Here is a 16904-nt window from a genome sequence, read left to right as displayed (position 1 = left end):
ATAATTTCATAGCTGAAGTCTGACAGGTGGATCTGAAAGAGTATCCCCTTCCACCCCCCTCAAGGAAAATGGCTTCAACAGGACATTTTTCTTTAATTTAGCTAAAAAGTTGGGGTATTTTATTTACATTGTAGATTTTGATGCCTCCCAAATGTAGGGAAAATGGAAGACCCATTCCCCAAAAAGCTTAAAAAGTAATTAGTGATATGACACAACATGAAGGGTAACAAGACATTAGGATGAGATAGGGAAGAAAGGTCGAAGGCTATCAACAGGTGTATGCTACAGTTCAGTGAGATAAGTATACAGCATAATGCAGGAAGGACTTTTTAATCTTGTCTTCTCTTACAATTAAATAAGTGATAGTTGACTATTTTCATGTAGATTTGATAAAGCAAGTAGAATCTAAGGAGGGACTTTAAACAGGAAAGCATGGTCTCTGAAACCTTTTCCATACCTTATACTGAGCAAAGCACGTTTTAACATACAGACTAATGCTTATATAGAATTATAGTATCCCTGACGAAAAACAAAGCATTTTTTGAAATCAGTATAATATTTTTCAAATAAAATGTATTAAATATTACACTAGTTAGTACTCATTAATTAACTATGTAGGGAAAATGTAATTTATGCACAGCATTTTTCATTGAACTTTATTTTAAAGTTTCATTGGAAATCTAGATAGCTCAATAAAATGTTGCCTTGGAGAGGCAGATAAAGCTGAAAAATGATAAAACCTCTTTGACCACAATATCAGGAGCAAAATATGATCAGCACAATCAATCCCCCCAAATTGTAGATATCTAAGATCGTGAATGTTTAAGCAAAACATGTAAACAAACATGAGTTAGGATGAAGGACACTGATGGCACATTTATTGCAATGGATGATATTGTTATCCCATTATCCCCTGGCAATGTAGCAAATCCATGATATAAGGAAAAGAAACCCCTAAGGAGCTTGCAAAGAGAGAAAGATGAAATAACACAGGACCCATCAGTGTCTTGGGTACTCAGATGTGACAGTGTAGTTTGAGAAAATGGCTCACAGAGATGCTAATTTTGGGAACCCTTACTAACATTGCCCATCACTACTGAGTCTGGTAACAGGAGAAGTCCTTATCATAATCAGATTTCAGCAAGACCACATTAAACAAAGGTTATTGTGGGCAACCCACCAACAAAAGAAAATGATTGAAAAATAACCAAAAAACTCCCTTCTTACTTCATTTAATGATAGGAGTGGTGTCTAAATGAAAACAATATGGTGAGATTTATAAAGAGGTATGCGATCAAGAAGTGAGATTTGCTCTGATGTACTCAGTGATTATCAAGATCTTTGGAATCGAACAGCATACTCACCATCACTCCCATGGAGACAGTCGAGAGGCATCTACAAGAAAAAAAGAAGCAGAAAACAATGCAGGATAAGCCACCATCAGGACATGAAAATCTTTTTATTTTGTTTCATATGCTTCTCGCAGAGTCCTTGTCCTACGAGTTGGCCTTAGCATCCAATGCAATCTTTTCTCAACACACAGTTTATTCTGGATAAGGAAAGTTGTCTTCAAAAGTATATTTTTGCCAAAGAATGTTTTCAAATTTGCACACATTTTCTTCATCATCATAGCCATGGCCTTGGATATGAATAGGCTCCAAATACTTATTTACATTTGCTCACTATTTATGTTGCCAGACATGATTGTATATTTTGGGGAAAATAGTGACAGAAATTAGTGTAGCTTCACATTTATGCATCATGCATCAGAGCTATTCAGAATTTAGCAGCCACCTATTTGTTTAATACATCATTGCTGTACCTGATTGGTAGACATTCGATTTAGTGATTGGCTGGTGATGGATTATTGCTGAAAAATTGCAATAGAGCATGGGAATGTGTGGCCTTCTTAAAGAATAAGATTGAACCATAGATGATGCAAAGATGCCCTTGTACTGGGTGTATTGGGTATAAGACTCATTTGAGATATAAATAAAAATAGCACATGATGATCACCATTAAAATGTTAACCACAATAGTGACCACCAATGTTCCCTTTATTTTTTTCCATTCCTGTGTGAAATAAATTTTGTTATATGCATTGAGGCATGTGCAGGTGTGCACAACCAGTAGAAACACATGCTGTTGGGTGTGGGTGCTCTGCTAATAAGCTATGCGGATTTTGAATCTGTCCTGTGTGGCTACCCAAGTGCTCAGCTTACAGGGAACACTGGTGACCACACCACGGTATCTGGAGTATGACAATTATTTCATATTCTAAATATAGATGAATACTTTGGTATCACAGATACCACTGTGTGGTAACTGTTGAAAAACTGCAAGTTTTTAATGGTAATCATCACCAAACAGTGAAAATTCCTCATAATGATAGACAAATAAAACAGCTCTAGCTGGAATTCTAATGCTGCTAGTCAGGAACATTACAGTGATGGATACTGTGAAAGATTGAAAATATATTTGTTACAAAGAAAAACCGATTCCAAAACTCTCCCACAGCTGATAAGTAAGGTGGGAACTCTATGACGCTCTGGTGGGCACTGAAAATCCCGTTGATATATGTATTTGTTCTTCTGAAATGAAACTATGGCAGATTGCATATGTACTACAGAGGTAATAATAAATTCTTCCAATTCTCCCCCCTAGCCTCATTAAGGACAGCTGGAGTGTCTGATCATGCTCTGATCAGACAGGAGAATGACCAAGGACATGGGGAGATTCCTGGAATTTCCCCATCTTTCTTATAGATTCCCCAGAGTTACTGACATTTCAAGCCCAATGCTGGGAGACACAGTTCAATGGCTGCAGTTCCCATCATTGGTGATATGCAAGGATGAGAAGCCTTTACGGGCAGAGATAGATTACATCTTTTCAGCTGAAACCTTGTAATTTTGGTGAAAAAGATTTAGAAACAGAAATGTTTTTCAATTTTATGTTGGTTACGGCTAATTGTTTAAAACAAAACAAACCCTTCATTTCAATATTTTCAATATGTAATTTTATTCAAAATGAAAGCTTGCTTATATTTCCCATCAGATTTTTGAAAAATTAAAATGGTAAAACAGCTATCGAAACATAAATAGCATTTTATTTTGCTCAAATTTCATCTGGGTGTTCAGATAGTATTGTAATGAGCACAGCATAAGAATGGATATGAAATGGAATAGAATCAGTTATAAAATTCTCTGACATCTATAATAAATAGACTTGATGTCATTATAATGGTCATCATGAGCAGTCTTTTTTCTGCAATACGCCAAAATAATTTCTGAACTGACATGAAGTCAATTTGTTAGAAAGGCAAGGGGACATTACAATTGATTCTGTTCTATTCTGTATAGGTTCTTATACCACGCCATTAACATAGTATCCAAACACCACTATATTAAGACTCATGAATCTGCTCTTCATTTTGCTTTGTTCTGCAAATATTTACAGAACTAAAGTCTCAGATATTAGATCTGCTGTGTTAGAGGAATCTCTTCATACATAACCCATTCGAGGGCCACATTCAGTTTCCTGAACACCCTAGGAAAATGAAAGAAATATAAATGGACACAAAAGATCTATCTAACAAAAAAGACCTAGAACACAGAGATCTAAATGGATAAAATAAAATAAAACTCTCTCTCAAGTAGTGATTGATTAGCCTTTAAACCAAAATTACTATGAGATATTAAGGAAGTTAGTGGATGAGGTATGGGTAAATTCCCTGAGCAGCTTTCAAAGTCTCAATCTATATTTTTATAGCAATGTAAAATCACCTATTAAGTCTAACATCACATTACAATTGAAACAAAATTATCACAGTATCATCACATCAATATGCTTAACTTCCTTGGTTGCTGGACGTGTAATGTTAGGTGAATCTCAAATGTTTTATTCCGTTTTAGTCTCACTCCCAGATGCTTAAACATATTACAGTTCTGAAAATGTTTATGGATAGATTGTGTGTGTCTATATGGAATTTTTCCCAAGCTGATGGTCCCAGAAAAACTTCGATTTTTTTTTTATAATTCTACATTCTAGATCCGTCTCAAAGAGGACTATGGTTCATATTTTAGATTGGCTAAAAGATGAAGAGAAAGAACACTTATGTTGTCCCTTCCTTTTACACTTACACTAAAATTTTTGCTGATAAAAATTAAGAAATATATGTTTAGAGAAATCATAATTGGGGATCACCAAAATAGGTTAAAATCAATAAATTTCTCTTTATCCCCAAACCTTTCTAGCATTTCTATTTCAAGGTTCATAAGTACTGTACCTCAATATATTTTGCATACCATATTACAAAAATCTCACTCAAAATGTCACCCATTCAATGCTTCATGAAAAATGACCAGTGTCACAGTAATAATATGCCACCATATTGTTGTAATACTCTATATTGGAAGTTAGTCACTTTCACAAGAAAGCACATTCTTTAGGAACTTTGGCTTTGCGAACGAAGAGTGAAGTCACAGCACACATATCAAATATTTTATGTATGTGAATATGTCAACAGAACTAAACAGATCAGACTGGACAGAAGTTGGAGGTAGATATGAGCTCTGAATCTACCTGCAGAAATAGCACGTGAATCTTGCACACACCCATTTCCCATGCAGGAGCAGTGTATGTCATATTATCCCATTCCCATTGATGTAATTTCTACCGTAACTCCATGGAGTCGCATATACAGATTCTGATCAGACACACTGATGATAATCAGAATTTTGAGCCCCTGAACAGAGAGACAGAACCTGAAGTCACGATAGGCACTGATACTGATAGTGTCATGATCAGGCAGCCAGTGAATAAATCTGTTTCCTACCAGGACTTCTTATTCATTTTTATATTACCTGTACATTATGACTATGTGGAAAATGCTGTGGCCAAATTCCATGTCAAAGGGTGTAGTAAACAAGTCTTATCATAGCCAAAAATAGAGCAGCATGCTGGAAAAATGGCTTTGCTACACCCAAACCACAATTATCCAGCAACTAAGGGATCTCAGAAGATTTAGATCCGAACTATCCAGAAGTGCGGAGAAGACCACTCTGCTAAGCCACATTCTGCCTTCACATAAGAACTGCAGTTAGGGTGCCTTCCTGTGGGAGGGATTGACACACAGCTAAACCCATCCCTCCCAGACTATTTGGAGGATTTATCTTCCTCAAGGTGTGTTTTAGAGAACTGCCAAGTACAACAACCAACCCCTTAAAAATCTCTGGTAGACTATGGTTTGTGTGGGAAGGGGAAAAGGCACAGACCCATGTTGATATTGCTATTTTCTCTGTCTGGATCTGAGAGAATACGAAAGTCTATAGCTACTCCCCCAAGATTAAGAGTCCAGACAGCTTTTGCTAAACTTTGTGACCACATGGCATAGGCCCAAGAAGTCAGAAAGCCAGAATTAACTATGTGACTTTGGTGGCCAAGTGCAACTAAGTTACCTTGAAACTAAAAAGAAAGGAGGAAAATATCAATGGCTTCAGTTCATCCTAATAGCAAAAATTTGGTTAAGAGACCAAGCTATTGGAATTTTTCTCTACAATCTTATCCATTTTGCTGATATTTGTGGACAAAAGAAACAGGAAATTTTCTGTGAGAACTTTTAATTACAAATAGCTCTAGTCGAAACATAGGAATAATCTATAGGATATAAAGTATCTTCTTAACCCTGATTAGTTAGAGGATATCTTATGACTTGAAGACTGGAAATGAAATCCTGGCCCATTAAAATGAATGGCAAAACTTCCACTGGCTTTAATATGGCTAGATTTTCACACTGTACCTTTATAGCCTTTCCAAAATATTTGTGGGATGGATGGATTTTTTTGACTGGGGGGAGAGATCGGCGAGGGAGGGGGGGCAGGGAGGATTTTACTTTGTCTAATCCTTACTATTATGCAGCTGGGTAGTTTTGCAGTCAATAAAAAATGTCCACTCCTGTTTTTAGAATTCTCTTAAGATTTTGGCAGAAAAAGACAGAAAAATACATCAAAATGGCATGCTGCCACTATGTTATATAGAAGTACTATTCCCAATAGATAAACATATGATGAGCAATGTCACCATTTTCTCAGGATACAAAATCAGTTTCTCAAAGTTGATCATTCCAGTTGATTACATCTTTGAGGAAAATCCTATGCATCTATTCTTTTCCTTTAGCCTCATAAGGTTTCAATTATTTAAGGCTTCAGCTTATCCTCATTATTAAAACAAAAATAAAGTCAGAACAGCCAGTATAATGCCACCACTATGCACAACTAAAACAGATCTTTGGAGAAGGCGAATTTTATTCCTACTGTCATAGTGCAAGATCCCTGACGTTAACATGTATGGGCTGTCAACTATATGATATACTTTGGTGACATTACACCTTTTATTTGCAGATTGAAAATACACATTTGATGCCAAGAGGAAAAAAGGTTGACACATGTAGGCTATGTCTAGACTGGCATGATTTTCGGCAAATGCTTTTAATGGAAAAGTTTTCCGTTAAAAGCATTTGCGGAAAAGAGCATCTAGATTGGCATGAATGCTTTTCCGCAAAAGCACTTTTTGCGGAAAAGAGTCCGTGCCAATCTAGACACGCTTTTGCGTAAAGAAAGCCTCGATAGCCATTTTAGCCATCGGGGCTTTTTTGTGCAAAACAGTACTGTGCTGTCTACACTGGCCCTCTTGCGCAAATCATTTGCTCAAGAGGGCTTTTGCCCCAACAGGAGCAGCATAGTATTTCTGCAAGAAGCACTGATTTCTTACAGTAGGAAGTCTGTATTCTTGTGGAAATACAAGTGGCCCGTGTAGACAGCTGGCAAGTTTTTCCGCCAGAGCAGCTGATTTTGCGGAAAAACTTGCCAGTCTAGACACAGCCGTACTGACTGGTGCACTTTACAAGCAAAATGAAAACATCAGCATGATAAATGAAACTTACATTAAATCCAGTGTTTGATTTGCAAAATTCCAAATTATAGGCTGACTATTAAAGGATGTAACTTGAGTTGGCTTAAACGAAAGCAAAAGAATGTCTGACTTATTCATTAGTGACTCTCAGCAACCACTTCAAAAGCAGTGATGGAAGACACAAAACAGTTGTTTACTCAGTAACTAAAACAACTAAAATTGTAAGAAGCCATTTGCCACGGAAATAAATGTGTACATACTATAACAATCAGACCTCCATGTCACAGTGTCAAAATAGGATGGAATAGAATTTCTTTTGACTTGGTGAACAGGTTCAGTAACATTTAGGAACTACCATCATAAATATCATATGACAATGGTGAAGGCTAAAGAAAGCCACAAGAGAAAAACAAAATGCTAACTTTCCAGCAGCCTTGCTAAATTTATCAATATGTAAATATAGCTTCACGTTCATCATAAAGAGATTAGGCAGTCAGACTGCTGCACTGTATTTACTCACATGCAGTGGGGGAACTCAATGATACAAAATAAAACAGTAAGAGCTTGGTATGATGATGATTATGATGATTGATGATGATGCAGAACAGCATAATGTTCAGTCGCAGTTAACATGGATCAACAAATTATGCATCTCATCTCGCATTTATCCTGGAACTGAACCACTCAGTGCTGTATAGCATGGATGGGCAACAAATATATAATAAAATTATAGTAATAAGTGGTAGCAGAAAGCAGAGGAAGAGAGGAAGTTGTTAGTGCTGTTCTACACTTTCCTTGGTGCACTGGTTAATAAGAGAAGGTGAGGCAGAGCAAGGTCTACTCACAAGCAGTGTGGGTTGATTGTGGTCCCAAACATCAGCTAGCCATGGGATGCAAATTGGAAATGAGAGATTTACATTTACTGCTGCCTTTAATATGATTTCACAGAAATGGTAAGAAAGAATGATATCCTTCTCAATAAGAGCCATTGCCTTTGAGTTCACCAGTCACCTGTCCCCTTCCTATAATCTAGTCCTGTCTTGGAAGGCTGGTGTCTATAAACTACCATTTTATGATTATGCATTGTAGTTGTAGCCATGGTGATCCAAGAATATTAGAGACACAAGATGGATAAGATATTACTTTTTTATTGCACCAATTTCTGTTAGTAAGGGAAACAAGCTTTAAAGCTTACACAGAGCTCTACTTACCATCTTAGTCCATTTCCCAGACATGAACAAGAGCTATAGGTGCACATAAGCTTATCATTCTTACCAACAGAAGTTGATCCAAAAAATATTACTTCACCCACCTTCTCTCTCCAATAATATATGTATAAATTTTACTAATGCCTACTCACCAAGCCAACATAAGGACTACTTAATGAAAGGTACAGAACACTACATGTGTCACATCATTTTGTTTTGATGTGAAGATAAGATATAAATAGCCATGAATAAGACAATTATTTTAATATTGAAATATGAATGAATGTTTCTCTGTGATAAGTAGCAGCTGTGACATATTGGATTCAGTGCAAAACAGGGGGTCTGTTTCCTTCTCCAGGACTGACTTCCTGTTTGGTGTTTGAAAAGTAATCTTAAACTGTCTGTGTCCGTTACACACGCTGTGAGTAAAATATGGATAGTGACAATTATCCTCCTTTATAAAGAGGTAAGAAAAAAATCCTGAAATCCAGAAATGGTAAACTTCGTAATTATTATGAGAACAACCTAAAAATTATGAGAACAACCTAAAAATTGCAATAAATAAAAATCCACAAATATTAACTTAAATTTTGTTCCATCCATAGTCTCTTTTCTTTTGTGTTCATTTTCCATGAAAGATCATGGCATGCATTCTTTTGGGATGTAAATTTCAAAGTTGAATACACAAATGTCCATGACAAACAAATTTACTAGTATTGTGGGGTTTGTTTGTTTTTGTTTTTGGTTTTTTTTTTTTTTTTTGCTTGGCCACTCACTAAGAAGAATAAACACAAAGAATATCATCCATCTTATTTAACTATTCCTAAACCTCCCCATCATCTAACACCAAACATTCAGAGAATTTATCAAGCAAAAGCTGAAGAGGTGCTATTCTACTTGTCACCCTAAATCCATTCCCCTCCCCCCACACCCTGTGGTTAAGAACAGCAGAAGGCAGTGAAGTGCAGCTTTCACCATGGGCTAGTGAATCAAATTCTTATTGTGCTGCCTTCACAGCTATGGTTACCCACTCTACCTGGATTCAAGCTAACTCAGGTAGGATCACCCAAGCCTAGTTTTGCTGGGTAGCCATATCTTCACGTCCCTCTCTCTATATATAATAATTGGTTAATTAAGTAGAATAAAGCATAAACCTGAGGCAATCTCATTCTGTAGGTAGATATTCCATGAGCAGAAAAAGTGGCTACATTTGTCAGATGACTTATTATGAACATTAATTATTGTTATTACCCCCACTATTTTCATTGTTCCACTGCCACAATTTTAACTGCTAGATGTCATGTCCATATATTTTTGTGGCACACTGATTAAAAAGATAATTAACTCCCTTTTCCTGAAAGTATCTTCCCATTTATTCAGTTAAAAATAGTTACTTTCATCAAATCATGTTAGAAGCAGCACTGTGACGATTGATGATATACTGTCAAAAGAGACAAAAAAATGATTTGCTTGAAGATCTTTGCAGGATAGTATAAAATGTTAAATAAAATTCTAAATGCTATACTAACTAGAGCTGGGCAAAATTTTTGGGCAAAAAAATGCATGTTTGGGTCAAACAAAACATTTTGTGGATTCATACCAAGTCAGCAAATTGTTTCTGCTGAAATGAAAACAGAAAATGCTTCTGGAACTGTAAAAATTAACCCCTTGGGTATTATCAAAATGAATATTTTAATTTTACAAGACAGAGTCACAAGGGGCTTTAAGAACCATTTTCAAAGTCAGAGGAGCAGATGGTAGTGGTTCCCCCTATACTCAATAGTCCTGGGGTAAGAGTTCTCACATGGAAGAAGGGAGAACAGCGTTTGAGTCTCTGTTCTAGGGTTTTTCCAAATATGGTCTAAGGTGTGATTTAAACTGATATTGTTATACTGGTATACCCCCACCCTTACGCCCACCATATGTGGACAGTTTTATTGTAGCATAAATATGATCACACTGCAGGGGAGGGGAGGGAAATTACTGTGGTATCATGATATAATTGGAAAATCTTTCCCATGTTGACAAGGACAGAGCCCACTGCATGCTGAAATAGACTGTAAGAATTAAGTAGTAATTAGTAGAGTTCATAGCCATAGATTTGATAATTGTATCTCTGTGATTTGACATAAGAAGGCCCCAGAAACTTGGAGCACGAGAAGAAACATTCTCGTTGTAAAGTAAAGGACGTTACAACTTGTGGCAGTTTATAGACAATCCAGAGAGCAAGAGGGAAATTAACATTTTCACCTCCTCTATACAGTGGGTTAAATTTGGACTTCACAGAAGTCAATGGCAAAATTCTAATTTACTTCACCCGGACAGCAATTTATACTTTGTGTTTCATCTGTCATAGGTCTGGGCATCTCTGTTGTTACTATCATCAGCCTGCCAACTAATTAAATGGGCCAGAAAATGCTGGCTGTAGAATGAAGTTGGCATCAATCAGACCCATGCAAATGAATTCTTGGAAGGCATCAGACATCTTTTTAAAATCTTTATGTGAGCAGGGTGCATATTCCCTGAAAAGCCAGAGTACGATTTTGAAAGTATTATTGCTTGTTCAGGAGGTTGTGTTTCATTTAAAAGATTTTAATCCTTTCTATAAAGCATGAAACCTTCTCACTAGACTTCTGTCCTCTTCTTAGAAGTTCATCTAACTTAATTTCACTTTGGGGAGCACTTTTGATTGTGCACTGTTATGGTCACATAGGTCTAGTCTACACTTGGAATATACTTTGGAATAATTACATCTCTCAGGTGTGAAAATCCCTAACCCTGAAAAACATAAATCTACTGACCTAATCCCTGGTGTAAACAGAAAAAAAAATCTTCCATAGACCTACCTACTGCCTCTAAGGGAGGTGAAATAACTACGCCACTGTGAGATTTTCTCCCATCAACATAGGTAGTGGCTACACTGAAGCACTTATTTGCAGTTTTTATAGTGCCAAAAATGTGCCAAATGCTTAAAGGACCATTTCCATGTTACTATAACAATTATTGTGAGGTGGGAGGGAGACTATTCTTAACCTGTCCTCAGGCAGGCAACAGAGTTCATCAAAACACAGTACACAAAGTTTTTAAGTTTATCTTCTCTTCTTTCACTCCCACTGCCAAGCTTAATCTAGTTAGGGCTCTGCTGAAGTCCACTTGCTTCCTATAGCTGCTTCTTTCATCAGCCCCAGTTCCTGAGTTTCTGCAGCTTTTTGCCAGACTGCTTGCCTCTGGCAGTGTCTCTTTACATACCCCTCCATTCTTCTTCTCCTTCAGTTTTGTGGCACAACAGACTTGCTTCTGAGTGCTATGTACGGTACTTTGTATCTGTTTCATGGTTTGGAATCTTGAACCTTTGCTGGTATTCTGAAAGAACTGTAGAAGAGGTGTGGGGGTTTTTTTTGTTTGTTTTTGTTTTGTATTTGGTCCCATTTTCCTTGTATTTTTGATAGACATTACAAGGAAAATAATGGTACTTTTAAGCCTCTAAGTTTTCTATATAAACACTTCCTTTCATTGGTATAGTCTTTACAAACCTGATTGTCTAGACTGGCCAGTTTTTCCCGGAAAAATGAGCCACTTTTCCGGAAAAACTTGCCCGCTGTCTACACTGGCTGCTTGAATTTCCGCAAAAGCACTGATGATCTCATGTAAGATTGTCAGTGTTCTTGCGGAAATACTATGCTGTTCCCATTCGGGCAAAAGTCCTTAAAAGCATTTCTGGAAAATCATGTCAGTCTAGACGTAGCCAAAGGGTATTTTCTACCATTTCACAGTCCTTATATGTTATGTATAAACCATCTTTGTGCATGTTAATTAGAAGTAAAGTATTTAATCCACAATGCCCTGTTAGAATTCTAAGTAAAGCCACTTCACTCTTCCTTTCAGAAACTTGGATTATGTCAGTGCCAGCTATTGGGAGTACATCTTGGAAATTGTTCCACTTTGTTTCATTTGCCCACAATTGTTACCATTCCTTCCTTAGCTCATTTTTTAAGTGTTTACATTTGTTTTTTTAAAGAAGATTCCTTGTCAACTTGTACATGAATAATAGCACATTTTACCTGCTTGGCTGCCTATATCGCCCAGGATTAATGATATCATGATGGTTATAACCAATTGTGCCAGTTCAGTTATTAGCAGTGATATTTAATTGAGAATACCATTTCTTCTGTCAGCTTTACCACTGTAAATTGCCTGATAAGGAATCATACAGGATGATCATGGCAGCTGGTCACACATCCATACTCAATTAGTTCTGATCTACACTAGGAAAATAACTCCCCTTATTTAAAAAAAAAAACAAGCATGGCATCCACACTACCAAGCCCGTTATTTCAAAATAAGGGGCTGGTTATTTTGAAATAACTCCAGCTTTCCACGAGGAATAACACTTATTTTGAAATAGTTATTTTGGGAGTTATTATTGTGAAGTAAGTTATTTCAAAATGAATTCCTAGTGTGGACATGTCCTTAGTGCTAGCATAATCCATATTAGCTCAGCCATAAAGACAGATATAAAGTTAGCCTTATATTTTTCTTGAGTCCCTGTGAGGGCACGTGGAAAACTGTTGTGACTCTTCTAGTTCCAACCTCTTTGAAGCCATCTGTACATATTTGGCAATAGTGTCCCCATGTACTACAATCATATTGATTTACTGTATTGTGCATATTTATCAGTCTGCTTCTTTTATTTATTTCATTGTAATTCCAGGTCTATCCTGGGGGGATTGTTTTCAGTGATGAAGTATTTTTCCATAGCTATAGATTTTGGTCTCCAATATTTCATCGTGTGCTTCCTCCCAGGTAGGCACATCTTGTAATCAGAGATGATTGAGCCTCAGGCGCTCAGCCCAGAAGCAAGCCACTCTGTTATGCTGTTGAAAGAGTGTGGCACCTCCTAAATGGGAAGATCCCCTTCCTCAGATCAAATAGTGGAAGAAAATAGTCACAACCATATATACGAAAGGATACAATTAAAAAAATGAACACATATGAAAAGGACAAATCACATTTCAGAACAGAAGCGGGATGCGGGGGGGGGGGAGGGGGAAGGAAGGTGAATGCCTGTGAGTTAATGATATTAGAGGTGGGGAAGAGTAGATGTCTGTGAGTTAATGGTATTAGAGGTGATAATTGGGGAAGCTATCTTTGTAATGGTTGTTGGTAAAAATCATCTTGAGGTTAGGTGGTTGTCTATAGGAGACTAGGGTCTGTCTCCCAGAGCTTCTTGGAGTTTAGTGTTCTGTTCCTGTATAGTCTGTAATTTATTGATAATGTGTTGGACAGGTTTAAGATTCTTACCAACAACCACAGGACATACCACACTAATACCAACCCTGGTACTTTCCCTTGCAACAAACCCCGTTGCCAGCTTTGTCCACATATTCACTCTGCTGACACCATTATTGGGCCTAACTGAGTTATAAGATCAAGAATACATATTCCTGCACCTCCAGAAATATAATCTATGCTATCATGTGCCAAAAGTGTCCGACTGCTATGTACATTGGACAAATGTCTCAGACACTTCACCAAAGGATCAATGCCCACAAAACAGATATCAGACAGGATCACAAAGAAAAAACAGTTTCTTGCCATTTCAACCAGAAAGGACACTGTCTCAATGACCTAATCACATGCATCCTACTTCAGAAGACTTTCAAATCTTTCAAATCCTCTGAACTGGCATTCATGCTAAAATTCGACACTCTCCGCGGGTGGCTGAACAAAGACCCCAACTACCTTACCCATTACTTACCCTGAACTAGAGTAGAACCTTATTGTATTAGGTGCTGTCCCAGCAGAGATAGATATGGATCAGTATAATCTATTGTCTATAATAGAGCTAAAAGGCTCAGAATTGGCCCTAAAATTATTCAACAGTTTAAAAAAAAATCAGCTTTTGTATTGAATACACAGTAGTAAGTTTTCCTCCTGTGGTCATAAATTATAAGACCTGCCTACATGTTTTGTGAATACAAATGTTTGTTTTATTGATTTTAAATTTACATGCTATTAATTTCATTGATTGCATCCTGCTTACATTATGGGACAACTGTAAACATGAATGGTCTGATCATATTTCATTAAGTAATTACCAGCCAGTTCTGTTTAGTTTTTTTCTACTTTCTTAACTTCAAATAATAATGCCACATATTTAGAAAAGTCAAAATATATTACTCCTTTTTTTAAGACAGCAAGGCTATTTGATTAAGAAACATATGATTCTGTGTTATTCATTTGTACAGTAATGTGCTACTGATTTCTATAAAAATGGTAATTAGAAATAGTAATTTTGCCGGTGCTAAATAGAAAAATATAGAATAATGAGGTGAATAAAAGGGATTTGTGCGTAGCACTGTGAGCCATCAGTGGCAAACCTGAATTGCTTTTGAGAGGCATGCCAATTCAAAGGCCACAGGACAGTGGAAGTGACATATGCTTATGCAGGTGAACAGACAGAGCTTGTTCTGTACATGAACATCTTGTCAAGCTAGCTAGCAAGTTCCATTAGCATTCTTTCAGCTTTTGGATTGGGGAAAAAAAAACAGGAAGAGGTTACCACAGACAGGAGATCCACGGGAAAAAATCAGAAGGAAATACTTATTTAAAATGAGATGCTAGATGATCAATTTTAGGAGACAGTGTTTTAGCCTGCTCTCTTAAATAAATTGTACTGAAGCAATAAATCATCATTGTTCTTCTTGTCTGCCTTAGGAACACCGAATCTGTTCATTTTATGATTTTTTTCAGTATGATAACATTAGGTCATGAAGTCCTAATGAATAATTTTTGTTTGAATTCTCGGAATTACTTTGCAGCTTCAATACAATGATTAACCCAACTATTTACTATATAAAACAAATTGCTTGAACTTGTTCATGCTGTAATTACGGCACAAAGGCACACAGATACAAGCACACCACACCAGAGTAGAGTGAAAATGGTGCTGTTTACACTGTTGTATAATCTGCTGCTTCCCCATCCCTAGCCCTGAAGTGAAAAAAGAACTTTTGTCCTTGTTCATCTTTGCTGCCTGTTATAATACTTAATATCAATCTGGAAGCTACAGACCTCACCAGTGTTCATCATCATTATGAGGAGACTTTTGAGAAGGGAGAGCTGCATCACCTAGCCCCACTCAGCATCCATACTCATCATGATTATTCATTAAACACTATTGTCCCATTTCTAAATATAGTTTTTATAAGGGTCTCGTCCACTGTAGTTAATACTGTGATAGCCACAACATGAAGTGCAATGCCATCATTGGTTTCTTCATAAACCTCATCAGTGTCACGCACTTATTCCAGCAGTCAAATGGGAGGTAATTTCTCTAAAACCTGCCCAATTATTACTAATTTACTTTTGTGGTATATAAGATCTTCAACAGACTCCATAAAATAAATGATATATATGGAGTCTTTTTGCAAAGACACGGTACATCTACACTACAGCATTAATTCGAGTTAATTTGAAATAGTTAATTCGAATTAAGCTAATGCAAAATAACACGTCTATACACAAAAACTATTTCAAAATAGCGCATCCACACAGAGTGGTCCCTGAAGCGAAGTTAAGGCTGGCTGGAACCGATGCCGGCAGGGCATCAGGTTAGGACTTAGTATGTGGGGTTGCTGCCTGAGGCTAACTGAGCTCTGTGCTCAAAGAGACCCTCACCTAAGCAGAAATGGAAAACCAGCAATCTCAGTTACAGTGGGGTAAATCAGATGGCCAGTATATTGGCATAAATTAAAACATTTCACATTTTTCATTGCAAACCCAGTTACACCAATCTGGTCCTTACCAATATTTGAACATGAAAAACAGATTATTTGGGTGAAGGCCCCTAATTAAAAATTGATCAAAACTTTGTGCATGAGGTTCCAAGAAAAGACTGGTTTTATTTAAACCCTCTTTTTGGCACAGAATCTCAGAGAATTCAATTACTTTGCATGGAGACGCAGAGCAGCTAAAGACCATATATACAATTGTCATTACCTCAATTGAAGGAAAATGAGCCACACACCTGCTTTCAATCAGTCAATATGACCTACAGAATATATCAACCAGCAGCAGATTTTCACCCATAAAGCTTTTATTGCTACAGTAATTTCTCAATGTAGATATTTTACAGATAATCATCATGATTATTATTCACTGTATTGAAAACATATAATTAGCTCTTCCACATCTTGGTCAATTATATTTCAGCATACACTATACATGATAATTTTCTGAACAGAAAAGGAGTAGGTCTCAAAGGGTAAATGCGGCTGATTTTTAATTCTCAGGAAATAGCTAAGAAACCAGTCCTGATTTCTGTCCACTTCCTAGATTTTGGAGTAAAGAGGAGGTTTTTTTTTTAATTTTTAACATTATAGGAAAAAATGAAATAACCAATCTGCATAGCTATTTCAAATATGCATAGATTTTTACTGCAGTGTGGTTGTAAACTGCAACTGCTGGGCTACGTCTAGATTGCATCCCTTTTTCATAAATGAGAGGGATAAAATTTTAAGAGGGATAAGGGATCTTTCGGAAAAGGCTTTATTTTCCGAAAGAGCCGCGTCTAGACTGGCGCTTTTTTCCAGCAAAGCTCCGAGCCGGAAAAAAGCGGCAGCCATTTTTATGCTAATGAAGCGGGGGAGATTTAAATACCCGCTTCATTTGCAATTGCGATATGTCTAATTTGCATCTCTTTTACGAAAAAGGGATGCAGTCTAGACACAGCCAGTATGTATGTGGATTAGTGGGTTACATGGCATGGGGCTATATGCATTATTG

General features: G+C 36.9%; 1 protein-coding gene across 2 annotated transcripts in view; it reads right to left on the bottom strand.

The window, feature by feature from the left end:
• NALF1 (NALCN channel auxiliary factor 1) overlaps positions 1-16904 on the bottom strand; it is a 433683-nt gene that overhangs the window by 250918 nt on the left and 165861 nt on the right. For both annotated transcript variants that reach the window (XR_012900562.1, XM_075918731.1), the window contains one exon: positions 1365-1395. Coding sequence is in view for 1 of the 2 variants with exons in the window: in XM_075918731.1 (XP_075774846.1) it covers positions 1365-1395 (31 nt within the window). In the remaining variant the exon portion in view is untranslated. The remainder of the gene's footprint in view (positions 1-1364; positions 1396-16904) is intronic.

Source organism: Pelodiscus sinensis, chromosome 1 (genome assembly GCF_049634645.1).
Source record: "Pelodiscus sinensis isolate JC-2024 chromosome 1, ASM4963464v1, whole genome shotgun sequence".
Lineage (NCBI taxonomy): Eukaryota > Metazoa > Chordata > Testudines > Trionychidae > Pelodiscus > Pelodiscus sinensis.
This window is presented reverse-complemented; position numbering and strand designations above follow the sequence as displayed.